This window comes from Paramacrobiotus metropolitanus, unplaced genomic scaffold (assembly GCF_019649055.1).
Source record: "Paramacrobiotus metropolitanus isolate TYO unplaced genomic scaffold, Prichtersi_v1.0 Parri_scaffold0000011, whole genome shotgun sequence".
NCBI lineage: Eukaryota > Metazoa > Tardigrada > Eutardigrada > Parachela > Macrobiotidae > Paramacrobiotus > Paramacrobiotus metropolitanus.
The window spans coordinates 1,267,081-1,292,530 of NW_026570231.1; the positions used below are offsets into that span (position 1 = coordinate 1,267,081).

At 40.2% G+C, this 25,450-nt stretch overlaps 5 protein-coding genes across 9 annotated transcripts; 3 read left to right on the forward strand and 2 right to left on the reverse strand.

Annotated features, from left to right (window-relative positions):
• Positions 1-14: 14 nt before the first annotated feature.
• Positions 15-4,798, forward strand: LOC129583676 (uncharacterized). 3 transcript variants are annotated; one of them, XM_055475576.1, is made up of 9 exons: positions 15-225; positions 1,560-1,711; positions 2,452-2,731; positions 3,085-3,215; positions 3,317-3,404; positions 3,484-3,594; positions 3,661-3,721; positions 3,906-4,167; positions 4,381-4,798. In XM_055475576.1, exons 2-9 carry the CDS (start codon positions 1,679-1,681, stop codon positions 4,504-4,506), a joined length of 1,092 nt encoding a protein of 363 aa, XP_055331551.1. In that variant the 5' UTR covers positions 15-225; positions 1,560-1,678; the 3' UTR covers positions 4,507-4,798. The 3 variants fall into 3 exon arrangements, with proteins under 3 accessions (XP_055331551.1, XP_055331552.1, XP_055331553.1); XM_055475577.1 differs by lacking the exon at positions 15-225 and adding an exon at positions 263-425; XM_055475578.1 differs by lacking the exon at positions 15-225 and adding an exon at positions 1,188-1,311.
• A 485-nt stretch (positions 4,799-5,283) lies between these two features.
• LOC129583600 (uncharacterized) lies at positions 5,284-11,563 on the reverse strand. Of its 2 annotated transcripts, none has more exons than XM_055475461.1 (13): positions 11,113-11,563; positions 10,377-10,496; positions 10,197-10,259; positions 9,093-9,206; positions 8,526-8,774; positions 8,359-8,463; positions 8,114-8,269; positions 7,645-7,932; positions 7,398-7,514; positions 6,771-7,181; positions 6,336-6,623; positions 6,214-6,270; positions 5,284-6,125 (listed from the first exon to the last, which is right to left on the reverse strand). In XM_055475461.1, the coding sequence occupies exons 1-13, from the start codon at positions 11,371-11,373 to the stop codon at positions 5,499-5,501; spliced, it is 2,856 nt and encodes a 951-aa protein (XP_055331436.1). In that variant the 5' UTR covers positions 11,374-11,563; the 3' UTR covers positions 5,284-5,498. The 2 variants fall into 2 exon arrangements, with proteins under 2 accessions (XP_055331436.1, XP_055331434.1); XM_055475459.1 differs by having other exon boundaries at positions 10,377-10,526.
• A 1,480-nt stretch (positions 11,564-13,043) lies between these two features.
• On the forward strand, positions 13,044-19,808 carry LOC129583766 (uncharacterized). The gene is made up of 14 exons (XM_055475717.1): positions 13,044-13,432; positions 14,967-15,040; positions 15,202-15,282; positions 15,526-15,675; positions 16,120-16,200; positions 16,352-16,526; positions 16,678-16,810; positions 17,497-17,636; positions 17,727-17,889; positions 18,099-18,202; positions 18,427-18,579; positions 18,742-18,891; positions 19,189-19,346; positions 19,457-19,808. The coding sequence occupies exons 1-14, from the start codon at positions 13,277-13,279 to the stop codon at positions 19,629-19,631; spliced, it is 1,893 nt and encodes a 630-aa protein (XP_055331692.1). The 5' UTR covers positions 13,044-13,276; the 3' UTR covers positions 19,632-19,808.
• LOC129583770 (methionine aminopeptidase A-like) lies at positions 19,702-22,036 on the reverse strand. Of its 2 annotated transcripts, none has more exons than XM_055475727.1 (5): positions 21,913-22,036; positions 20,944-21,509; positions 20,460-20,623; positions 20,212-20,357; positions 19,702-20,098 (listed from the first exon to the last, which is right to left on the reverse strand). In XM_055475727.1, exons 2-5 carry the CDS (start codon positions 21,457-21,459, stop codon positions 19,920-19,922), a joined length of 1,005 nt encoding a protein of 334 aa, XP_055331702.1. In that variant the 5' UTR covers positions 21,460-21,509; positions 21,913-22,036; the 3' UTR covers positions 19,702-19,919. The 2 variants fall into 2 exon arrangements, with proteins under 2 accessions (XP_055331702.1, XP_055331701.1); XM_055475726.1 differs by lacking the exon at positions 21,913-22,036 and adding an exon at positions 21,633-21,727.
• LOC129583767 (uncharacterized) lies at positions 21,891-25,384 on the forward strand. The gene is made up of 6 exons (XM_055475718.1): positions 21,891-22,589; positions 23,176-23,641; positions 24,111-24,360; positions 24,426-24,467; positions 24,529-24,769; positions 24,904-25,384. Exons 1-6 carry the CDS (start codon positions 22,253-22,255, stop codon positions 25,101-25,103), a joined length of 1,536 nt encoding a protein of 511 aa, XP_055331693.1. The 5' UTR covers positions 21,891-22,252; the 3' UTR covers positions 25,104-25,384.
• The last annotated feature ends 66 nt before the right edge of the window (positions 25,385-25,450 follow it).

A 25,450-nucleotide genomic window follows, 5' to 3' on the forward strand; every position in this document is an offset into this window, starting at 1 on the left:
AATTCGTTCGGTTTAAGCAGAAAAACGCTTTTAATACGAGCTTCATTACTCATTAGTATCCCTTTGCGTAACTTATTGAGATGACATTTTCCGAATCTAGTTTATACTAATAATTAGCGTGCTCGTAATCATAATTAGCGGGCGACGTTGGAAAAGGATCCACGGCAAGACAGAACTTCGAGCGTATGCAACTTGGAGCCGACCAGATCGAACGTTAACCTGCAGGTTTGTCTAATACGCGTATTTGCATGGTACGTAGATTATTAATACGGATGTGGAAATCTCTTCATAATTAGTTTACTGCACAAAGTTTTCCTTTAGTATTTCCGTTTGTTTTTGTGCTCTAGCTCCTCAGTTTATTAGTCTAAGTTACCGTTGAGGTGGTGAATACGAGCTCTGTCTTTAACCCTGGAGTTGAACAGAAGGTACTGAATCAACTTGCACGTGCACGGTCATGGCTTGGTTTATCCAAATTTTACCTGCTTCCTAGTAATTACGTTTTTCGACACAACGAAACACACATTTAGAGATGAAAAACCACACAGTTACGTTTACGTACGCAGTTTGTTTATTCCAGCTAACTTCTTGTGGTGAGAATTGGCAAAACACTTGCTTTTGGAGATTTGCTGTGTATCGTATAATATTGTTAAGTATTGTACCGTATGTTTTGTATGTACCGTATAGTACGATCTGTGAGATTGAGAATCATGAGATTCCTGATCATTTCTGGCGTTCACTAAATATTGAGGCTTTTGTCATTTGTTCGTTTTTTCGTTTTCATTAAAACGAGAATTGTTTGCCAGGTTGCTAACTTCTCGGTGTTCCCAACCGGGATATGGTACACAATACACAGTACTAGCTAGTATGAGGCAGGAAGACGATGTGCGATGCAGGAATGTGTATGGTGTATGGCGAGCATGAACATTTTGAGACACCGTGAAGGCGTAAACAAAGTCCGGTGTTTTTTCCTTGATAATTCTACGCGCGTTGCACATGCTTTTGTTCCTGTTTGTCTCCCCAAATTGCTTCGTGTTTCTTACGTCATACCAGTCTATCATAAGTAAGATGATTATGGATTTGTCTGTGTGCATAGAGAGCAGTTATCATAATGACAGAGAGCAGTTTAATATCATGACTTTTCATAGGGCTCCTAGCAGGAAATATACCGAGTAGGCGAGTGCAGATAAAAAATACTTATATAAATGTTTATAGAATTGTTGATATTAATTGGATCATTGTTGACTGCTACAATATTAACTGTTTTCAAAATTAACAGTCTGTTATAGACTATTCTGTTAAAACATTAACAATGTAAGTCCAGTACTACACACCACCAAAGTGCTACTACCGATGCGTTGTACCCATGGTTTTACTTTGAAGTAACTATGAGTAACACCCGTACGTTGAAATGAGTTGCAAGGGATTAATTTGGCGTTACTGCTGCATGTACGTCTGCAGCATTCACATCCCTACTCATCCAATGTAGTCTTATATTTTCATGGAATTCTGTATAATTTTTAGGTATATGTGCACAATACGATGCTATATTCCCTTTGCAGGTGCGAAGGAAAAACACTTTTCGAATAAAGGCTGGGCTTGCAGGGAAAGTCCAGAGCAATATTCTTATACGCTATATGAATCTCTGCTGAAGGTGGCTAATTGTAAGCCAAAACAAGAAATGGAAGTGACCCAACGAAAAAGTAGCCGAAAGGTAATAACGGTGATGAAGTTCAGTGTAAAATTGTTCGAGATGTTTCAGCTGTGTGGAAAGATCAGTGGATAAAATCTGTGCACAGCATAATCTGTTGCTTAATGGGTCTCTTTCTCAGACAAGTAACTTGTAGGGCAACAAATGAAAGCCGCCGCGGAAAACTCCAGAGTAAAGGTGTAACTGTAGACATTTTAAAGTCACGTCTGCTGTCTTTAGCAGATGGCAGAGCGCTTAAAATGGAGGTGGTATCTTCCTTACTCGTACCAATTGTCAAACTATAACGCTGCTTACACGTTAGAAAAACGGGAGATCGAGCTCTACTGTGCTTTTCCGAATCTTCCGGTTTCTGCTTTTATTCTTGTTTAATTCTCGTTTTACAACTCGGAAGTGTCAGTCACTCCTGGGGTAATAAATACGGTAGACGTTTCATTGTACGTACAACATACTGCCAGAGTTATTTGGTTCTAAATTCTTTTTAAATTATAATTTCGTGTTGGATTATTCGAAATCTTTGTGATACCAGTATCTTTGTGATAGCAGTTTTGGGATCTAACACAAGTATTTTCTCTGTGCTTTTATAAACAAGGCAGGATGATTTAAAAATAAAAGTTTTATCTCCTTCTTTTTTGTTATTTATGTACTGTCAAAGCATGTTTTCTGATAAAATTTTTACAAGTAGTACTTTTAAATCAAGATTTGCAATTGGCACGTAAAGGAATAAGATGTCATTAATTTTTTAGCCTGTGCCAAAAGCTTTGCCACCGGGCTATGTGGATCCACGATATGCCAAGCAGTTCATGGCAGATATGGAGAAGCAAGATCAGCTGATGGCCCCTCTGCAAACACCGGCCAGGCGCAGCCGTGTAGTTGTGCGCCGGCGAGTAGTCGTACGGAGATCAGCTGCACAAACCCATCTTCCCAAGCAGCCGGCACCTACCACAATGCCGTGTTTTATATGCAGAAAGGCTTTTTTGCCGGAAGATCTCGAACGCTGCGAGAATTTGAACTGCACTTCCGCTGGTACGTGTTTCAACAGTTTTGGTCGCTTTAACTGAGTAATGTACCATAAAATTATCATATTACTGTTATCAGTCTCAAAAACTTGTTAAGTATTGCTCTATGGAATCACATGCTACATATTGACGATACTGTAACTGAAATTCGGAAGTGCTAATTTCGGATGAATTGACGTTGAAGCCGTTGTAATAAGTATACGGATATAATTATATTCGTAATAAATATAGACTGTATGCTATTCGGCATTTTGTTTTGAATGCTTATACTGCACAATGCCTGTTCTCTTAAGATTGCCGTGCAGCAGTCATTGCCAAAAGCCGCAAAAATTCGTATTAATTTGTGTCTTTGTATGGTAGCTTGTGGTACATGCAAGCATATTGTTCCGGCCACAGCTGAAAGATTCGCTCATAATGGAATTCCCCGTTATATCTGTCTGAAATGCGTTCGATGTGGGTTTTGTGGGAAATTCACGGACTGGACTTCGCGGGTAAATTGGAAAATTACTTTAGTTAATCTTCTTTTGGTGCCTTTACGTGGCACTCATATGCAGTCATGAACTTGAAGTGTAGCTAAACTTCTGATTTGCAGGAAATTTTGCGATGCTCAAAATGTGCTGTCAGCGTCATCCATCTCAGTTGTTTCCGGACATTGAATATTGGCTCCGAGGATTTTCTACGTATGTATCGTGACGTCCAACCGGCAAAATGTTTTACATACTGCAAAATATTTTGTATGGAAATCGTTATTTTGTGCAGACTGGACATGTACGGATTGTAACTTCAGCATCATGAAAAAGTTCATCGGGTGGAATGTGGACAAGGCTACAACAACATCGGATATCGCGTTGCCTCAGCAGAAAACTACCGGTAGGGTCGTTGCTTTACCTCAGAGGTGGAATTGCGTGCGGTGATTTGAGAACGTTATCGTTTTAGGAAACACTCTGAACTCATGTGTTCCGGAGAAATCGGTCGCCAAACTCGTGCCCTCTCAAAGGTACTGATATGAGCTATAGTGGATTATATAGGGATTAGGGATTCGACAGACAACCAACAAAACTATACTTAATGTTACTCATCTTCGTAAAAACAATAGAATTAATTAATATCGTATATTGTAAGATGTTAGTCGAATATTGATGGCATACGATTTTGATTCTAGCGAATTTTTTTCGCTCTAGCATGGCGAGTGAGGCGGAGGTGTCTCGACAATTGGTTCGTGATCTCTTTCTACCCGTATCTGACAGCAGTGCCATTAAGGTCTCAGAAGAAAAGCGCAAAAAGAAAAGAAAACTGAAATCTGTCGAAAAACCGTTTTTGTCTGGTGCGACTAACGCGAAAGCAGTCTGCCGAGAAACAGCAAAATGCAAATGGACGATCGAGCAATGCGTACAGCACTTTGGACAGTTTATGCCAGAATTTGGAGCGGTTATTGAAAAGCATGTAAGATTTGAGCAGCTTCTGCAAATTATTTTGAATTTTTTAACATTCATATGTCTAATTTCGGATGCTTAAATAAATTTCTTTTGCTGTTACATTTTTTACTGTTACGCATTAATGATCTCAAGTTCGTCGTTTTCATAGACAGTTGCTCCTGTTGCTTTTTTATTTCTTCCGGTTTGCCGATGTTACGAATACAGAGATAATGATTTGCAGGACTTGACTGGTGCCGCTTTGTATCTCATTCAACGGAATGACTGCGTAACGAAACTGGGACTTCCGGTTGGGATTGCCGTAAAATTTCATGCCAGGATTTGCGAATGGCGCGGAAGTCATTTCTAGTTCCAGTTACTGTTCATAAGATACTCTTTGGTAGAGGATGTTTCCGGGTGTACAGTTTTGACAGTAACGCTTCTAGCACATATCGGTGCGGTTGTTTAAATTTGGTGCTTTCGTTTACATAGTAAAACGATGCCGTTCCCGTTTTTCTGTCTTCTGAGGTCAATATTAGAACGGTTTGCTTTATATTATATGTTGGCACAGATTTTTCGGGATATTTTTTTGGTACTTCAATAATACCGATCGAGGTACTTGTTCTTTACGTGCACTTGCAGTTTATAAAGCGTTTTGAATGCGGATCGCTTCTGTAATGGTGTGCAGTTTCTGTTCATTTAAAATCGTATTATTTTCTTGAGTTCGCTGCAAAAATGGTGGAAATTAAACCTCCTGCGATGCGGAAATGTCCGAACACGTTGGCAATGTATCGCCCAGCTGCCGGCACTTTTTGCTTAATTATTTGTCGATACTTATTGTTAATTATAGATACTTTACTTGATAATTACTTAACTTTACTTTATAATTAACTTAATTTATAATTAATAAATTTATAATTAATAATATTATTAATATGTAATACTTTACTCAATAATTAATTCTGCGTATTGTACAATTAATTATATACCTGACCGTTTTCTTCGTTAAGGCGTTGACAGTTAACACATGGCCATTCAGTGTTTGCACACAGAGTGCAGATATGTGTTTACGTAAGTTACGTTTATCTGTTAATGTTAATTTATGTTTTGAAGGGACGCTGCCCCGTTACGTAAAATAGCGAATATAAATCAAACTACGCGTTTTATAGCGTGGTATTTGCACATTAGCAGAGGCTGAAGTAAAGAAAGAACACTAAGCAAAAACGGAGTCTGTACATCAGCAAAGGCTAACGAAATACGAAACGGAAATGACAAAAACTGCGAAATAGATCTGTACAACTATACATTATTACCCAGAAAAAAATCAGCAGAGCTTGATCAAAAATCAAACAATAACGAAAATCACGAGCTCTTAGCCTTTCTCGGGGCTCCCCGTCGCAGGGTGCTGGTGCTCGCATTGGAATTATTCCTCTTCTTAATAATCCATAGTGTTTCACCAGCGGTGTTTCCATCTTTATCGACCATATCGGTCGACATACTGCCATCCTCAGCGTTAGGACCCGCTTCTTCTATTTTCTCTGCTGTCGTTTTCTCTGGAGACACAGGCTCCTGTGTACTTACGGGGATGTTAGCTCGTGAATGTCCAGCATTATTTGCTGCCTCCTTTGTCACAGATTTCTTCCCTCTTTTCGCTTTGGCTCGGGTCGGGTCTTTGGCTTTCTTTTTTGTAGTTTTTGTCTTTTTGGCTGGTGGTTCGCCATCAGTTTCAGCTTTCCGTTTTCCGGTATTCTTTGTCGGCGAGATAGCTGTACGTTCTTTCTTCATACCATGTTCTCGCTGCATGTGTGTACATAAGGCTTGATAATTGTTTTGTTTGGCAAAACTGCAACCTTGTATGGGACACACGAAGATGAAAGTAGGATTAGGGTGTGTTTTTTGGTGTGCTTCCAGGACATGATTGCGCATATGCAGTAATACAGTATTGGAAAATCCACAGCCCGGCACAGGACACCAGAAGCTTCCAGATTTCTAACAGAACGTTTTAAATTTCAGTCTAAAAGTTTTACTCAAACTTTTACATCCGTGACCAAGGAAGGGTTGCAGATGTTCAACTTACGTAAGGGCGTCCGACTATCTGCACGGGGGTGTGGCACTGATCACCTGCGGCACTTTCCTACAAGCAAAATGCAAAACGATACTCTTCTACATTCAGTCACTGCAATTCCAACAAAAAATTACCTTAGTTAATGAAACATTGGCGGGATGCAGCAGACCACTATCATCCGGCTCAGCATGCACGGACTCCACATGGTAATACAAAGGTTTAGGCGGCCAAATACATTCGTACGTGCAGTCTTTCATTGGACAGGTAACGACAATCGGCTGTCTACGATCCACACTAGTGTGATAGTGCGCGTAATGCCTCAACAGTTGGGTTTTGTCCGCTCCACTAAAAGGAGGTTTCGTGCAACCTGGGAATAAACACTGCAACTGGAATGGTTTGACAAGCGTTCCCGGATGCAGAACCTGCAATTATAAAACCAACAAAATGCAAATACCGTAACAACTGGAGGAAGACGAAAAAAGACACGTGCCAAAACCAACTTTTATCATAAAAAATCAATAGTACCAGTTATCTTTATAAGAAATAATTATTCATTAGTATTCACTCACGTCTTCGACACCGCTGACACGCAACTGTTCTTCTGATTTTACAGGATCACCGGACGTCAATGTTTCTGCTTCAGCCTCTCCACCTACAGCATTTCCAGAAACTGCAGACGCCTCATCGGTTGCGTTTATCGGAGCAAGTTGTCCTGCTGCCATATCCGCCAGGGCATATTCGGGATGGCTTCTTTTAATATGTCTCCAGATGTTGGTTGAAGCCTGCTGCTTGGGCTGCTGCAACGTGGCGTTAGTAATGAAAGTACAACCCTCCACAGGACAGAGAAAATGAAATTCAGGATTTGGGTGGGTATAACGGTGCTGCTTCCAAAAATGCCGCTTCATCAGCACCGTGCTAGTAGCGATAAAGTCCTGCTTAGGACAGTCTTCAACCGGACATCTCAACGGGTCCACGATCATCTAATTTCACACAAAAGCTTATAAATTCGATTTCAATCTAAAATATCTATATCCAAAAGCAAAAACTTAGTGCGAAGTGAAGGACGAGATACCAACTATCCAAATAGGTATAATATCTACAGCATGTTGACGAATACGATATCCCTAGTTGGAAGGCTGAGCAAATACTCGACGTTTCATAACTAAGTTCAAAAAAACCATTGATTATCAGCTTACATTGGCAGAACCTTTCATAAATATTTTCGTTCCAAACTCTAGTGGCGCCTCAGAATCCATTTCGTCCGTCTTCGTCTGCTCAGTGGCATCAGCCACAACCGACTCTTCTGATGGCATCTACAAACAGAAATTACCACAAGTAACAAAAGGTCAACAAAATGTCTAAAAATTCGAAAAAGCAGCGTAACAAACCTAGACTGCACTCTGATGATTACTGAACAAAAGTGAAAAAAGCAATGGTTCTCACCAACACGTCTTCCACAGGCTCGGTTGTTTCAGATGGTTGTTCCCCGGTATGATGCACCAACTGCGCCTCATTATTGGCGATATCATCACCAATTTCGCCGTCAGAGAATATCATTCCCGGTTCGGTAACAGTTGGCACGGCCATGCCGTCTACTTCAGCCGATGTAGTCTGCAGTTTTCCTGCATCCTCCATTGGAACTAGTGGTACAGCTAGGAACATTTCCGAATGGTCGGCCTTCATATGCTTGTACACTCGAAAATTCCCCACTTCGGAACTATAATTGCAACCCTGTAAAATAATCCCCTAAAATTTCTGCAATATTCAAAGCGTTACTTTTATCACAACAAACTTTTATCTTAAGAAAATCGTATTTAATTTAGACATCAATAATACTGGTAATCTTTCTACGGAAATATTAATTATTTATAATAACCCTCCAGATGTAAGGATTTCGTAAAGCAAAAACTACCTCCACAGGGCAGCAGTAAATAAAGTATGGGTTTGGATGTGTAAAACTGTGCAGTTTCTCGAAATGCTCCACCAGTTTCTTCATGCTGCTGTATTTAAAGAGGACTGTGCCCGCCTGGCATACCGGTAGAGGACATCTCAAGCCAAGCTTCTCCATCTGCAAATTAAAGATACATCCTGATTATTCATGTAAATTACACAACATAGCGGTCGTCTCGACTCCCGTTGTGTAAGTGGAGTACATACACTAATCGTGCCCAAAATAGGAACCGGGGTTCTTTTGATTTCGCTAGGTAAGACATCAATGTCCACCCCATTAAGATCTCTTTCGGTATTCGGAAGCCCTCTTGCCTATGATTGACAACGAGTTTCACGGATTTAAAATGTCCATTAATATTGTCTTCCATCAGTACCAAGTTCTGTTCCAGTTGGGCTAAATATTCCCGGTGAACATTCTTGATGTGAGTGTAAAGGGCATACGATGGTTCGTTATATGAAATGTATTTACATCCATCAAACGGACAAAGATAATTGAATATCGGGCTAGGATGAGTGGCTTTGTGATATTTCTCGAAGTGCTTCCGTAGCAGATCGCGATCCCATGCTCGGTAGTCGGCATGTGGGCAGTCCGGTAATGGGCACCGTAATGGGATCTTTCGGGTCTAATAGCAAACAACACAACTTGTAAAAATTTGATCTATCCAGAAAAACAGCGAAACATTTTCAATATTCCAAATAATAGTTTCATCGTTTTCAGAAATGGCGAATCCAGTATTGATATCAGCTTACAGTCAATCACGAATTAAAGGCACTACCAAAAACGACAAACCATGTCAGCCGCATAGTATGTCCAAAAATTAGCTAAAAAACGACCGGATTAGCTCGTAACACTAGGTAGTAGTAAAGTTTAATATAGAGGAAAGATGCAAATGTATTTACTATGGACACCATATCTGGATGTCGGTAAAACGACGTCTTACATGAGGTGAGCCAAGGACCAGAACGTGCTGACCACGCTGTCGTTGTCCATCTTGCCGCACATTCTTGGCTTGGTTCTCAACAGGGGAAATCACCTCCTCGTCCAACTGCTGTTCCTGCAGAAAAGAGCAAGTCTGCACTAGCGAGTCTGGGTAGACCGACAAAAGTACAAACGCTGAAGGCTATTTCTAAACTAATCGTACAACAGACAAACGAAAACCGAAAAGCATGCGGCAAAGATGATCCCGAGCATAAGAAAAACTTTATAATACATTACGAGTGCACAATCAGCTTTCCTGTGTGTCAAGGAGTAGCGACGGAAAGAGGCGTTTAAACCGCGCGGACTGTGGTACAGGCGCAGTTGACAACCTTTTACTCGTCAGCCGGCCGGTTCACCAGTCAGAATGGAGCCGAAAGGCCTCTCATGGAAAGATCGCAAAAGGCCGGATGTAATCAAACTAATCATTACTCGTAGTCTTGTACCATGGGAAGTTGGGAACGCGGAAAGCCGCTGGCTTTCGACGTGACATGCGTGGACACACCCGCTGCCTCGTACATCAGTCGTACCTTGGTGAACGTCGGGGCCGCAGCGGAACACACCGAAGAGAGAAACTGACGAAACACAGCTTGCTAAAACCACGGTAGAACTTTATGGCGGCAGCATTTGAAATGAACAACGCAGCTTGTGGAGAAGACTAGAAGCGATATCGCCACCGCCACAGACCGGAAACGCGCGAAAAAGTTTTTCAGGAAAGCGACTTTCTATCCAGATACACGGGGAAATGCCAATTGTGTAATGGGTACAATTTCCGATCCGGATAGCATTGTGCTTCTGTTATAAATTTTTCCTAGTACAAAATTTGTACTCGTTCCGGGATAGTTATCAAAGGTATTATATTGCCATATGGATACGAAAACACTAAACCAGTAGACAATTTAAACTCCTCTAGCCAAAAAAATGGGCGAACAACAGGTAAAACGGGGACACAGATATAATCCAATGAACACCGAGGGGCATTCAGTTACGTAAGCAACTTCCCAGAATTTTTTATCGTGAGCTTTTCTACACATTATTACCGCCACCGGCAACTGGCCCATTTCTTTACCTGCGACATTTCTTCACCATCCGCTTCATTCTCCTCGTAATGTTCGTGCTCATGATCCTCTTCCTATAAAACACGCTTCGCCAGATATTACAAGCACCAAAGTTAAACTAAATGAGCGCTCCAGAGATTCAGCATAACTACGGTGTCCTGGAACGCAACTGGTTTTTTTACGTGTCTCACCTCCGTGGCATGGTTTCCAGCGCCACTCGCGTCTGTCAGCAGTGAACCAGACGCTTTGACGTGGAGTATTCGCTTGGATAATAATCCCTGCACGTGCTCCGCCGGCTCGATCGTGGTCACCTGCACAGATGGAACAGATCCCACGGCAATCTATACATATCCACAGATGCGATCAAAATTAAACAAACGCGTATAACAGAAGTCACAAAAAGGACTGAAAGTCAGAAAATTAAAGAAAATGCTAGACTACTATGTCCATAGTCTATGGCTATGACTTAGTCTCTTAGTCTACGAGATAGGCAGCCCGAAATACCGTACAACTCCGTTTTAACATAGAATGAGATGCGCAATCGATTTTCAAAGACCGCCGTAAAAGATGGCCCAAGTTTTCCATTAGATAACCGACTAGAAGTCCGTAAAAACGAAAACAAGCAGCTATTAATATGAAGTGTTAACATTTGAGTCACATAACTAAGGTCTTACGATTTTTTAATAACAAAGCAAATTACTTCTACTTCTAAAATCAGATAAAAGTTTTTTCCGTATGAGTAGTTAAAGTAGTATCCAAAAATAAATTCCGACTTATCAAAGTTGCTGTTAGTTATCTGACGGAGTTTAATTGTTTTGCTCAAGAATATATTGTTGGAAAATAAAAGCTCATTGTCCAGACTCCATACTATGTACATAGGTCTGCGGTGCCTAAACAATTACCGCAAAATACTAATATTAAACTTACCACAGGAGTTTGGACAAACTGCACTGGATGGACATCAGCAAATGCAGAGAGTTCTTCCAAACTAACGGTTGGGAATTCCAGATTCCCATCCGCATTCTGCACCAGTCCAGCGGCTGCAGCAGCTGTAATAATTTGCTGTCCTTGGGTCACACCTTCTCCATTCGTCAATCTGTGGATATACGTCTTCAGATTTTCTATCGTTTGCTGTAGATTTATAATCGTATTGTCCTTCGCTACGCATTCCCGACAGATTTCAGCCATTTGTTCAGCAAGCTGTCAGAATCCACTCAAAACACAACTCCAAAATAAAACGTACAGTCAAGAATAACCAGATAAAGTAATTCTTAAAACAGCATTTTAATGGGATCCGAAACCTGCCCAAAGATCCGGGGTACTGGCTTTGATAACAGAACTGTTATCATAAAAGAAAATCCAACCATCGCAAACCGTATGCGTCTATCATCTATGAAATGTGAAGAGCTGGAAAACGCAGAGTTTCTTCGTAAGGGATGTACATAACGGCGTACCATGTGCTTTTAAACGTAATTTTTATATTTGACTGCAGAGTGTATATCAATTATAATCCACCAGTTCTGATACTCGTAGCGCGCTGAAGGTCTGCGGTACTCACCACGGCTACCGGTAATGCACTGTACTGCTTTGTTCGTTCGGATTTTTGAATTTCAGGGGATATTCAGTATTTCTTTTGTTCATAAAGGCTAATGCAACAAAAGTACTTATACAGTGACCTCTTCCCGACTTATCGAACCAGTTTCTGCTGACAAGCAAGCCTTTCTTTATGATTAGTGGTGACTGGTGGTAACCTGGCTGTTGTGCTCGAACATACGAGAAGCCAAAAGCCTGATTTCTGAACATTTTTACTGACCACTTGCACATCGCGCGGCCAGTGTACTACCGGTATATACAAGTACTAGTACAGTATCTTGGAATCAGTCATGCAGTCACTTTTGACTTGGTTTTGATTCTTGCCATTTTGCTTTCGCTCCGGAATCTCCTGCTTAATTTGTGGCATTTCTCTGAATACTCGCTAATTACCTATAAGTTCTTCGCAAACGTTGTTGCCTGCGTCAAAGTTAGTTACGCAGCTTCCGGTCAACATCGCTGTCGACCAGTCAACCTCAGCCACATTAAGCAGTAAGACATATAATTAACAGATCGTAGTAAATAAAAGTGGACAAATCAATGCTTTTGCGCAGCAGCCGAACCGGCCAATATCACATTATATAATCAAACCATTTTATTTGGCCAAAGCCAGTTCAGATGACAGTTTTTCTCTTGTGCACATTCATTTAAAGGAACTACAATCAAAATTTCAACACCGAAAAGAACATCGTCATTGATGGTGAAAATCTACATATTGCAGGCCGTCGAATATTCTATATTCTTCCAAAACAGCTGCATTTCCTCTAACGACAGCTAATTGCGCGCTGCAGTGTCAGGAAGTCGTAAAACGAGAATCAGCTAACTTGTCGCGGATTTTTCTGCCCACAAAACGTATAGGTATGTACCTTCGCAAAAGGCCGCTCCGAATATTCGAACGGTTTGGACTGCTACCCTACTCGTAATGGGTGGAACAGGTTTTTGCAATATTAGTTATATTACACGTACATGCTCACACTTTACGGCAAACTTTGTTTAAGGCCGTTATGTAGATCTACAAGCAAAGTATCAGTGTATCACTAATCAGTAAGGCATAACAATCACAAAAAAAATATAATAATATGTACAAGACACTTCGATCAGAGGGATGTATGGTATACTGGAATGTGGCTTATGCCTAAGGGCAGTGCTTGCAGCATGTCTTCGTGTAGTTTATTGGAAATCATCACAGTAGATGTCCACAGGGTACGCCACAGTGAACCACGCCAAAATTAACAAGAGCCTCTTACAGTATGAGTGGTTTACAAAATGTGAGAATTAGCAGCCTACATTAACAATTTAACATCCAGCGAGACCCTTACCTGACCGCATGGGCAACACCGCGAGATTTTCTGTGGTGACCTTGAATTTGTTCTCTTTTATTCGCCAGTAAATATATCAATATTCCATGAATTCGTGGATATTTGTAAAGGATTAATTTTATCTAGCTAACTAAAACTTTGCAAGTTTCTACACTACTCTTAGACCGAGCATTTATTTTCAAATGTCGGCATCAGGTGCTTCGGTTGTCTTGTCTGTGTTACGCCAGTCGGATGCAAAATTTTATGAGTGGAATTCCTTCTGGAAGAAAAACATCGAGCCACTGGCATTAGCCGATAGCACAGACAAGGATGATATTCTTTTGATTGTGAGAAGTATGGTAAGCGTTTCACTATAAGGTAGTACTTGCTTGTTTGTACCAAGCTGTTTGTTACGGTAAATATATATAATAATTATGTTTAAATGTCACTTGCATTGGGGTGAAAGCCCCCTCGAGGCAACAGGCAAAAGGTCAAAGGGCGATGAAAACAGCATCAAAATAAGCAAAGCAGGGACTGAGGCAGACAGAGAAAAACCAAGGTTTCAAACCAAACACAGCGTAGTAGTATGAACACATGTATTGTAGCAGATTAATTATTATATAAACTTATAAATTTGAAACAGAGCAAAGTTCGTTTTGAGAATTAATGAACATTGAGAAGCCGTTTACATATCAGCTGTAAGAATTCTCCAGTCAACATTCGGGAGTGCCAGAAGGACGTCAACGGCAAGCAGCTTTTTGAAGGAAAACACAACTCATTCCATAGGGATCGGAGGCAGATAAATCAGAAAACAAACAGGCAACACCTTATTGTACGAGTATAAGCATACAAAAAGGCTGAAAGCTACGAGACTTTTACTTATGGTTAAGCGAAAACAGGATTTTTAAAAAACACGCGGCTCCGCTTCGTGACTTCGCTGTCTTGAGGTCGAGTTCTATGTATAGGCAATAATCTGAAAATATACAGTATTGAACTGATTATGTTTGACGGAACGTTTTTTGTAACTTGTTGTACTTAGGATAGCCTAACAAAACTGTTTTCTTTAATGAGCTTGCAGTACTGTAATAATTCACAAAGCACTTCGGTGCAGTACATACCTTGCACCGGTACGTATTGCACCGGTAGCTGCTGTTGTCAAATTTTACAAGTACTTTAACGTGAAAAATGAAAACAAGTACTTCGTCAGTTTTCTTCAAAAAGGCACGCACGTTGTAATCTGCCTATTAAACAATAAGATTAATGCTAGAGCAGCTTAAGTAGCTTTACCAACAGTTACAGATATGTAAGAGCATTTATTGGCTAATTGCCAAATAACAAAGAAAAAGCGCAAACACTGACTTGAAACCAGGCGACGATGTGACACTAGACAAACATCATTGAAACTGCAGTGCGAGAAAAAACGCAGCCGTACTTTGCGATTGCTTTATTCGGCTAGTTGTTTCGAAAAAAGTGCAGAAGTGCAAGCATTTTGCAATTACCAGCGTCCAGCTCTACCGTAAACCGCGACGCGATCTATTGTATAATACACTTATATTATACACACTATAAGAGTAGTCACTGCTTACCATTAGTGAATCAAATTCAAAGAATCGGATTGAAACGTCCGTTTTGAAAATAATAACAAAAAAATATGAAATTTGCAAAATGCGATATTTTTTGGCGCGTAAATTTCGATGTAGCTAGTTATGCTACCGTTTAATAATTGCAGAATCAATAATAGTTGTTACCCGGGCGCTTTTGCAAAAAAAAAACGTTCTAAACGGCTGGAAAGCGTTCTTATGGAAGCGAAACGCCGAAATATGCTAAAAGCGCCGTAAATAAAATACTGGGCAAGTTACAATTATACAGATCAACTTCTTGATTTTTTTTCAGGAGGATATTTATCAAGAAATATGTCGATCACAGCAAAGGATGTCTTCGGTTTACAGCCGTCCGTTTCAAAATGGGTATTAAAGAAATAAATATTACCGTACGAGTACACTTACAATTATTAAGTAGGAAGTCAATATAGCTGTAGAAAATATATACTTGATAGAGCAATATAGCGCAATGCAGTGCATTGTGCACGAGAATCGCTTGTCTTTTATGGTTTTACATGGTTTTTTAGCGGACAGCAAATTCGAAGTCCACCTTCTATCAGTCCCCAGTTGAGCTTGAACAGCGATGTGGATTTCAGCATACATCTTGGGTAATAAGTTACAAATAATTTCCCGTTTGGGTGCCTATAATCCGGTGCTGTAATAACTTGCAAAATACTGCTATCAACGATTTTACTTTAACTTTGATATAACTGTCTATACTACTTCTATTATCCTATAATATCTACAAATCCTTATGTACAAATAGCCACTATATAAAGCCAATATAAGGACTGTTCTTTGAATATGTATATATGACAATTTAACAAACAACCAACTTTAACTGTATATAGTACGATATCAGACGCAGAAGAGAAAGACGAAGTCGAAGAATTGGTGCACTCATTCGAGCCAGGGGAACGAAGAGGAACGCTCACTCCCATGCAGCTACCTCCGCCTGACCTTTCCGGATCCCCATCTGGTGGAAATCGATCAGTTAATAAGTTCGTGCAGAAGTTCTTGTCAAACGCTTTAGATAGACGTTTATGTCTGATTTAAACAAGTATGCCTTGAAAACCATGATAATTAATAGTAATCAGCAGTAAATAATAACCAATAATTACTAATGTTAATTATCAGTTACCATTACCTATGCAGCCTATTGTATAAAAACTTCATCGCGCTATTGTATCCTAATTACGTGTTAGCATTGCGATCAACATCATAATTATTAAACAATTCCGCTGCATGCATATCTGCATTATATATCTGTCAGGCTATATATTTGTGTTTCCAAACTTCGCATTTGATTTAACAGCAGCATCTGCTACTGTATTGTAGACGGTTAATTAATAGTGTTTTTAGCAAGTAATATTGCAAACTGCTTAGCTGTGTTCCATATGCTAGCGTAGTTAGCAAAAATACAAACGACCGAAATTAATTTTTAGGAAAGCGGCTCTAAAAAATTATTTGCGATCGTCCAGCGTGCAATCTTCTACGTCTGCTGAAGCTGGGTCGAATCCATCAAGGTACGAAGTACCTGCAGTATCATCAGTGCGCAAGACGAACTTATGAAAACCAATTACAACAAAAAATTTAATATGCCTTTATTAAAATGTTATCGGTAATTGTTAAAAACTTTTTCGTGTTATTAACAGCACGACTTTGGTTTCTTGATAGTCGCCGAATCAGTGCGATGAAAGCGGGGCTAGAAAATGATGCAGTTTCTCTGGATGGTCAGTCGTTATCGACAGATCAGTCAGTACCCGGGAAGAACAGCCGGCACCCAACTCGTGCACGTTCGCCCTCCAGTGTATCAATGGGAAATGTCTCGACCACCGGTACTATAATGACGGTAAGTGGATAACCAGTCAAGTAACCAACGCAATTTCACTTTACAGATTTAATAAACAGTTAGTACGTATACATTTCATTTATATTAATTAATGAACATCGCATAAATTATGTTAATACTGTAACATAATCCAGTGCTTATGTATCTGTAGAGCAACTACTTCCAAACAGTCGAAAATTACTCCGAACTGGACCTCAAGCCAGAAGTGATTCAAGGACTGGAGCTTTTTGCATCCAAAGATTTAACTCTAACGCAGAAAAGAGCTATTGCCCCGTTATTAGAAGGTATGTGTTGAACTAAAATGTGGCAAAATTTCAGAAATAGAGAGTTCATCCGGATCCGCTGACAAGCACAACATGATAAGGACAACATGACAAGCACAACATGTTCTAACCTTTCTATTGCAATTCCAAGAATATTCCAAGAAAGTGAATCGATATCCTCCCAAAAAATCTTAATGAAGCCTTTAAATTAACCATGCACCTTATCATACTTTACGATTTTGGTATCAGAATACTACCAGTTTAATCTATTTCTTTGATGAAAGCGCGTAAAACGTGAATTAATATTATTTAAAGCGGAAAATTGCGTAGTATTTGCCGGCTGTTCTGTTTGAAGAACTATCGGTCTATTACACAGTGTTTCTAATAATATTAACTTTTTTAACACATATTTCCGTTGAAATTCGATGTGTATTAGGTATTTTGCTTCTAGCGACAGGTCTACCTGCGATAAACAGCACCAGTGTTTTATTGTTCAAGTTGGTAATGCTACTCAATAATCACGTTCCGTTAGTTGACGGCTTGACGATAGCTGCAAAGTAATACCGAAACAGCAGTTACAAAGTAATTGCTTTATTTTTATTGCCTAAGATTTTAGTGTACTGCTTGGTATTCGTAAACTAAAATGCCTGACTTTTACCATATAGTTCACGCTTGGGCTTAAGCCTTTTGTATAAATTTTTGATCAGGCCGAAATGTTATTATGGAGGCACCGGAGAGGAGCGGAAAATGCGCGGTTTGCACAACCACTATCCTCCAACGACTGGATACATCGAACTTGGAATGCCAGATTGTTATATGCACAGCTGACAAAGACTCAACAGAAAGGGTGAGAACTGATCTGGAAATTTTGTAACTTGGTCTCCGTTTAAAAAAATTGAATACTTAACTGAACAATAATGATCCGTTTCTGCTGCAGTTTCGAAGCCTTTTGAAGACCGTCGGGCAATACGTCAGACCGAGAATGCATGTGTGCGATTCTTCCTCCGTAATGAATGACATTAAACGCTTAAAGAGTGACCGGCAGATTGTCATCGCTACTCCAGAGACTCTGGAAAAGCTCTGCGCAAAACGCGTTCTGTGTACGTGGATTTTAAATTTTTCAGTGGAAGGAAGCATGTACTGAAGTATTGTAATAAGGCTTTGGCACATTAAAGTTAACTTTTATTTATTTACTTTTTTATTTTACTTATGCAGCGATGAACTAGGGTTAGCTGTTAATTATACAGCCTCTAGGAATGTTATAGACTTATAATGTCAGAATATTACCTGCCTGCTTTCACTGTTACAGATTTAAAGGAAGTGAAAATGTTTGTTATTGACGACGCAGTCAGTATGAAAAATTCACAAAATGCTATACGCGATGTTTTCATTCGATTGCCGGAAGATGTGCAGGTAAGTGCAAAAACTATACAGCATTACGAAAATGGGGGTCTGGAATACGAGTACTGTTCACGACTTTTCTTAGAATACGAGAATAGGTATGTATATTCTTAGAATACGCATGCATATTCTTCTGTCTCGTGCACTGTAGACTGTAATGAGTACCGGCGACATGGGAGGCGACATGATTTAAGAGTAAATTAAGAGCATTTCAACATCAGATGTCGCTTTCACAGGTTGTCGTTTTCGCCCCCAAAATACCACCGGCAATGTACCGCCTCTTGAAAACCTTCGTGCTCGATCCTGTCTGCATCATGGTTGACGAAAAAGAATGGGCAGCTTCCACATCTCATGCATACTGGCACGGTTATTACAATGTGCGGAATAGTGTACGTACAAATTGTTCTAGTGTCAAAATTTTAATTTTAGTTACTTACTACCGTAAGTCACAATTTCTAATTTATTATCCTTTCTAACAATATTACCTAACGTGATGGGCGATTGTGCAGTTGTGAACTGCCCATTGGGTGATTAACAAATCATTTTCGCAGGAATGGAAGCTAGACACTTTAAAAGCATTGTTCAAGTCCAGAGCTCTGCCATATACAGCTGGAAAATCTCTTGTGGTTTGTCCCAATCAACCAGAAACACAGCTGATAGTGACGGAGTTGAAAAAAGCCGGTTTCGTGGTTTACAATATGGTTAGTAAATGGAATATTAATTTAGTAGACTTTATAGAAGGAGAAAAACTAATTACTTTTGTATTTCACCGACTCTAATAAAACTTGTCAAACTTCATTCAAATTTCCAAGACTACTGTCATGACTTATTAACGGTAAGTATGTACTCATACGACACGACATACGTAATAATAAATATAAAATTATTCCCTATTTTATGCTGTGAGTACTATGTGATTTTCCTACTCTAGAGTAGGTATCAGTAGTTACAGTAATTGTGTCTGGCATACCGTTCTACTGACAATGAATGCTTTGTAGGATCAGAAAAAAAATTTACCTGAAGAATTCCTTACCAAGACAACCGGCATACTGGTAATGACTTTAACAACACTCAAAAATTTTTCGGAGAAAATGGGAAACCTTAGGCTAATCGTGAACTATGGGTTACCTCCTGACATCAAAGACTACATCTATACGTAAGTTTTGTTCTCGTTCTTTGGTAAAACCTTGCAATTTTTTAGCATTCTCAGTAATAAAAAAAGGGTTTCATAACAGTCCATCTTTATAAATATATTAAACTTTTTAGACTTCAACATCTGGACTATCCACAAGGGAAATACAAAGGATACGTTGTAAATTTTGTGACGCCGGGAGAGATGCTTATTCTGCAAGCTATTCATGATTACCTTAACATAACAATCGAGCAGATTGACAGCAGCGTCTTTTCTGAACTTAAAAGATATCCAGCAAAAGTGACGTGACGGGAGCATGCCAGACTTTACGCTACAGCTGTAACAGTATATGGTACAAAGCGTTTGTCCGACTGCGGTTTTACTTTGAATATTCATGTTCGCATTTGTTAAATGAAATTTTATTCTCCTCAGAATTTTGGTATTTTCAGTGAATCCCGAATGTGCAAGACACAGATAAAAAAAACCTTTGAACCAGTCTAAAGTTTGTCCACATGGATAAATTATCATCATTCAAACCTTCTCCGGAAGAATACGGGATCACTTAGCGGCTCTAAAAGTAGTGTTATATTTCACGCTTCATCTGCTCAAGTCAGCAATCTCAATCGTATCATGGGCAACGGTCAGTATTTCGGCACAGTCTTCTTTAATTAAGATAGTTTCCTCAAACTGGGCGCTTCTGCTGTTATCCACACTGATAGCTGTCCAACCATCCTCAAGAATAGTAATCTTATCGCTTCCTTCCGAAACAACCGGCTCTAAAAGAAAATCAGCACTTCAGAATCTAAACCACTGATATAAAGTAACGAACTGTCTTAGCTCAACCAATCAAAGGAAAAATTTCGGCCGCATGCGACCAAGGTTTACAGACCTATTGTAAACACCATTCCTGTTTCCATGATAGTTTCATCGATATTGGCACGATGTATAACATCCGGCAACATATGGAAATCTTCACCGATCCCATGACCACAGAAAAACGGAATCACGCTGTAACCGTGGTCCGAAGCCGTTTTCCTGTAGATGTAAAAGAAAATTAACTGTTATTCTGCTCGGTCATCGGCGCCGGTTCTGACGTCTGCATACTGCATTCTTTGCATAAAAAAATGAAATGCGTACTCTATTATTTCACCGATTTCGGACATTGATTGACCGTTCCGACAAATGCTAATGGCATTTCTCAAAGCTAATTCAGTGATGTGCAAGAGCTTTTCCGCTTTTTCATCGATTTCGCCAACGGGAAACGTTTTTGAGCAGTCTCCATGATATCCACCTAGGAACACCTTAATTCTACGTCAGTTGCTCTCGACCTATATCACTTTGACATTAGAATTTACATGCAAAAACATTAATGGCAAACCGAACAAAACTTTAAAACAACTTCATTAAAACTGTAACAAGTGCGGTGAAAGGTAATCGGCGACTAATCGCATTTCATAAGAAAATAGTAATTAGAAACCCAGTCAAACTCAATTCGGTTTAGTTTAATTTACACGCATTATTCACTCTTTTGAAGTCCAATAAATAGTCTTTATATTTTTCACTTAATAAAAATCAAACCATTTACATAATAACAACAACTTCCCATTCCAGAAAAACTTACCGTGACATCAACATTGACAATATCTCCCGCGATCAGCTGTCGACTGTCCGGTATGCCATGGCATGCCACATTATTAACCGACGTGCAGATAGACTTCGGATATCCACTGTAATTCAACGGCGAGGGGTATGCGTTATGCTTGACAATAAATTCAAAGGCAACATTGTCCAAGTCGGCAGTGGAAACCCCTGGCTTGACGTGTTTCCCAACATACTCCAGTGTTTTCCTTGCTAACTGGCAGGATCGCCTGATGCCTGCAAGCCGTTCTGGATTGTGCAGATCGGTCTGCTTTTTATGCTGGCCAACCGGAGTTCCATCGCCATATGACGGCGCCCGGATATGGCTAGGAACTGTCTGAATGTTGACCCACGGGCTGGGATCCTGGAAGAGCCAGGGCTGAACAATGTCATAAGAAGACGGCCGAATACTGTTTGTCGAGGTAGCGATCAAATGTTGTTTAAACTTTCTCCAAGGTCTTAGCAAATGCTTCAGTATCACAAAGCGCGAGATCAACATTCCTTGCGCTTTTTCTCTTTAGCGATCAGTTGGCCAACACATCACATTTTCTAAATAGTGAATTGCATCAAAATTAAATCTTATGATAACATCATAATAACATTAACAACTTCATAATTATGTAGCTTTAATTCAAACGTAAACCACTCAATCCGGATGCTGCTGCAACTTGCCACTTGCCAACGAAGTTAGCAAAAAGATGCTGAGCAATGTATCGTTAGTATGTAGGAAGATGATCTAACGATAGAATAAGATACTTCAATGAAAATCTATAGAAACAAAAAAAGTTTAAGATTTCTAAAAATAAGGTATCCCAGATCTCTCGCATCAGTCCAGCCCACGCAAACTGCGCGAGACGGCAGTTACTATAGCAACTGGATCTTTAAACGTTTCGAAACTTGTTTTGTAATTTGAACCTGTGACTTCACGGGTTTACCTGGCTCTTCTACTGACCTACTCAGTCAGTGAGTAGTCCTAGCCATCCAGTTTTGGTCCACCTATGATAATTTTGTTGGGTTCGACAGGCACGATTTTTACAGCTCATTTTTGCATTGTGTGTTATTATTGTAGGGTGCCGAATGTGTGACTGCGGGTGTGTCCGGCGTACCAACTCAACTGTGAAAAATCTTGAGCAGACACGGTTTATAGATGGCGTGAGCCAGCCTAGACTCTGCCTTGGGTGCTTGCGGCAGACTTAACATTCACAAGCTGAGCAGTGTGATAATTATTAAGACTATTGAAAGAATGTTGAAAGAAGCCTACTGAACTCGGCTTTTTTTTCCTGTATTTGGCCATGAATTCGCCACTGGGATCGCCGCCTATGCCGCTCTTTAGTCCCGCTTGGATCAAGTGGGCTGCCAGTGTTCCCGTAGCAGCGACTCAGAAAGATCCCGAACATCGTTCGCAATATGCCGAAGACGACTGCTTCTCCAGCCTACCTTATGACTTGGTGATGAAGCTGTTTGTCAACTATCTCCATCCGTGCGATCTTGTCAACATAATGTGTCTGAACTACAGCAGCTATAAAAGGTTCCAGGACGAAAACATGTGGAAGTCCCTCTGTGCCAGGCAACTCAAGTGCAAAGCGCGAAAGGTGGACGTGCCTTACCGCTACAAGCATTGTGAATCAGGTACGTAATGCACAGTACTTACATAAAATTGCTCACTGATGTGTTTTCTGAAAGAGATTTTTTGTGATTGTGCACCCAGTTTTTCGAAAACCGCGTGCGGCATCAGTTTTCTCCAGGTTTCCATGAATTATTAGTCGTAGATTTCGTAGATTGATATATTGGGAGCTTTTGAAGAAACGCTGGGTAGTCACAACGGGATCTGATCTTGATTTCATAACCGCATTGTGCTTTGTGTGACGGGAACATATTAACATCCGAAATGTTTATAATAAGGCTCTTCTATCGTGTACCTCAAGTCTGCAGCTTTTAATTTGTTAGAAATTTAGAGTACGGCGACGTTCATAATCCTGTTCTTTAAACCAAATCTGAACTTTACGAAACAGCAGTTTTGTTTCATGAGGGATATCGAGTTCATGCAGTGGTGAGTGGATGTTAGATTAACATTTTGTTAACTTCTTGACTTTTATTTGGAAGCATACTTCTACATCATATTTGAAGAATGCTTGTAGAATAAAATTTTTATAAATTCATTTGGGTGAATCTGATCACACAAAATAAAATTTGCTAAAGTTGTTATTTTGTTTAGTGGGTGCCTGTAGCTCTTCCGTGAAGAAGCGTGAGCTGTCAACGATGGACAGCTTTGAGGTGATTCAAATGTCACCGATGTCCTATCGGGACCTGTACACCAAATTGTTGTTTCCGTTTCGCGGATTGTTTAACCGCGTTTTGCGGGCTTCCTCGGAATCGACGCCCTGGGGCCTAATTTTGACCGTTGAGTATCGGGATGGTATTGTTTACGGTCGGCAGTGGATGTTGCCTGAAGATGCCGCCAACCACATGATTCCCGTGGCGGATTTCTCTGTTTATGTTGATGGTGCCACCGATCGCGTGGAAATTGTTAATCATCTAGTGCGCTCCAGGATTTGTCGTGATGTCACACAACTCCGTCTGATGATATTCACCGATCAGTTCACGATGTCTGAGCATCAAAAGCCGCTGTGTTTTCAGTTTCGGCGGGGAATTGGGGAAAGTTATACTGGATGGAATGCTGAGTAAGTCTGGATGTTTAACAAAGTGCTAGTAGAAGCGCTATTTTTTTGCATTAACACACTTCTAGCAGATGGCGCCATGGCAGAAAACCGAAAGTATTAGTTGGTGTGCCTCAAATCAGTCAAATGGCTACAGTCATTAGAAACCGAATAACCACCGAATAATAATTAACAAGATAGCACTTGAATCTGTTTCGTTAACTATTAAAACGAAACGATCATCGGTGCCCCCGTAAACCGGGTGCACAGAATTCGGCGTAGTGCAACCAGTTTTCTTCCGCACGTCTTTGGGGTTTTGCGTCTCCCGGCAAATATTTACATGATTCTTCACAATTCAAAAAGCAGTTCAGTTTCTCTCTGAAACGCCCGGCCATGGATGAAATAAAAAAATTTGGGACTTCTTTTTTGTTCCAAGCTGGCTAACCTCGTTTTGCATTCGGTTTCTTCTGCAAAGCATCGTCATTTTATCCAGGTTGGACGATGAATTCGCATCATGCCGTAAATCCTGCGGTTGGTCATGGCCAGAGGACCAGTTTTTCGTCCCGGAGCGCGGTTTTTACAAAACGAAGATGAAATGGATGGATTTACTAAGGCATGATTTGAGTTATCATCGATTTTATCCTGATTCTTTGGGGCTGCAGCCATCGAATCTTCAAGGAGTTGGTGTCATCTATGGATATTTTAAGGCTAACCTGAAAGGGCGAGGTACTCAGTTGTTCAAGGTGGGATCATTTGAGTGTTTTCTAATTATACCATTTCCGTGGATGTAACTTTGTTTATTCCATAGGTGTTTTCACCGACCCGGGGGGATTCAGTTGATGGCGTGAAGGTGCGTCAGAAATTTTATCGTAAGTGCAGATATATACATCTGAAGATGTTATTGTTGATAGGTCACTGGAGATAGTGCTCGCTCGTGTGAAATGGTCGCGTTTTGGTTCAGCTTTCGAAATGGTATTATCGTGCCTCCTGATCAGTTGCAAGCAGTCCATCAGCCTCCTGAAAGCAAGTGGAAGCAGCTCAAAAGCAAAACTCGTTCAATTACGGGCGCTGTAAAGCAGGAATTTAAACTGCCAGTGGAGATGCATCCACATATCGCATTTGATTTGTTCAAAGTCCCGAAGTACTGTTTGGGTGAGTCTTTGTTTACCAATCATTCTGTTAAGTTTGTTGAAATTACTAACTCTTGAGAAATGCTTAAATTAAACAAATATTGACAGCTGACTTTTGTTGAAATCAGGTAATAATAATAGTTGTTTGGAATTCAGGGCGATTTACCGGGAAGTGGCATCCTTACGATCTTAATCAACGCGCGGCGCTGCAGCCGGAATCCACGAAACCTACCAACGCGCAGTTGGTTGTGTTCAGTGCCAGCAGTTTCTTGATTTTGTGGTATCATCCTTCTCCTGGAGCTATCCTTTTCGAAAAAATCCAGAGCGATGATCCATTCTTCTCCTTTGTTCAGTGATGCTCTTGTTGGTGTTTGGTAACCGTTTTTCAATTTTCCAGTTACTAATTACGTTACGCTTTGGTTGCCGAACGGAACCCGGGTTGGGTTGCTTGTTTTTGTTCTGTTTGTTACTTACTTTTGTTCTTTCTTTACTTATAGCTGCATGGTATATAATTTTATGGATTTTATTTTTCGGAATCTTTTAATCTTTGATTAATTTTGATCTTCAGAGAAAACTATTTTGTTGTAGCAGTTCTGGGATTGTTAGGCTGTACGCAAGTGACGATTTTTATTAAATATCGCACATCTGACGTGGATCTTTGCCTCGTAGTTCAATTATAAAGTTGTCTTTTTATTGGTGAGTA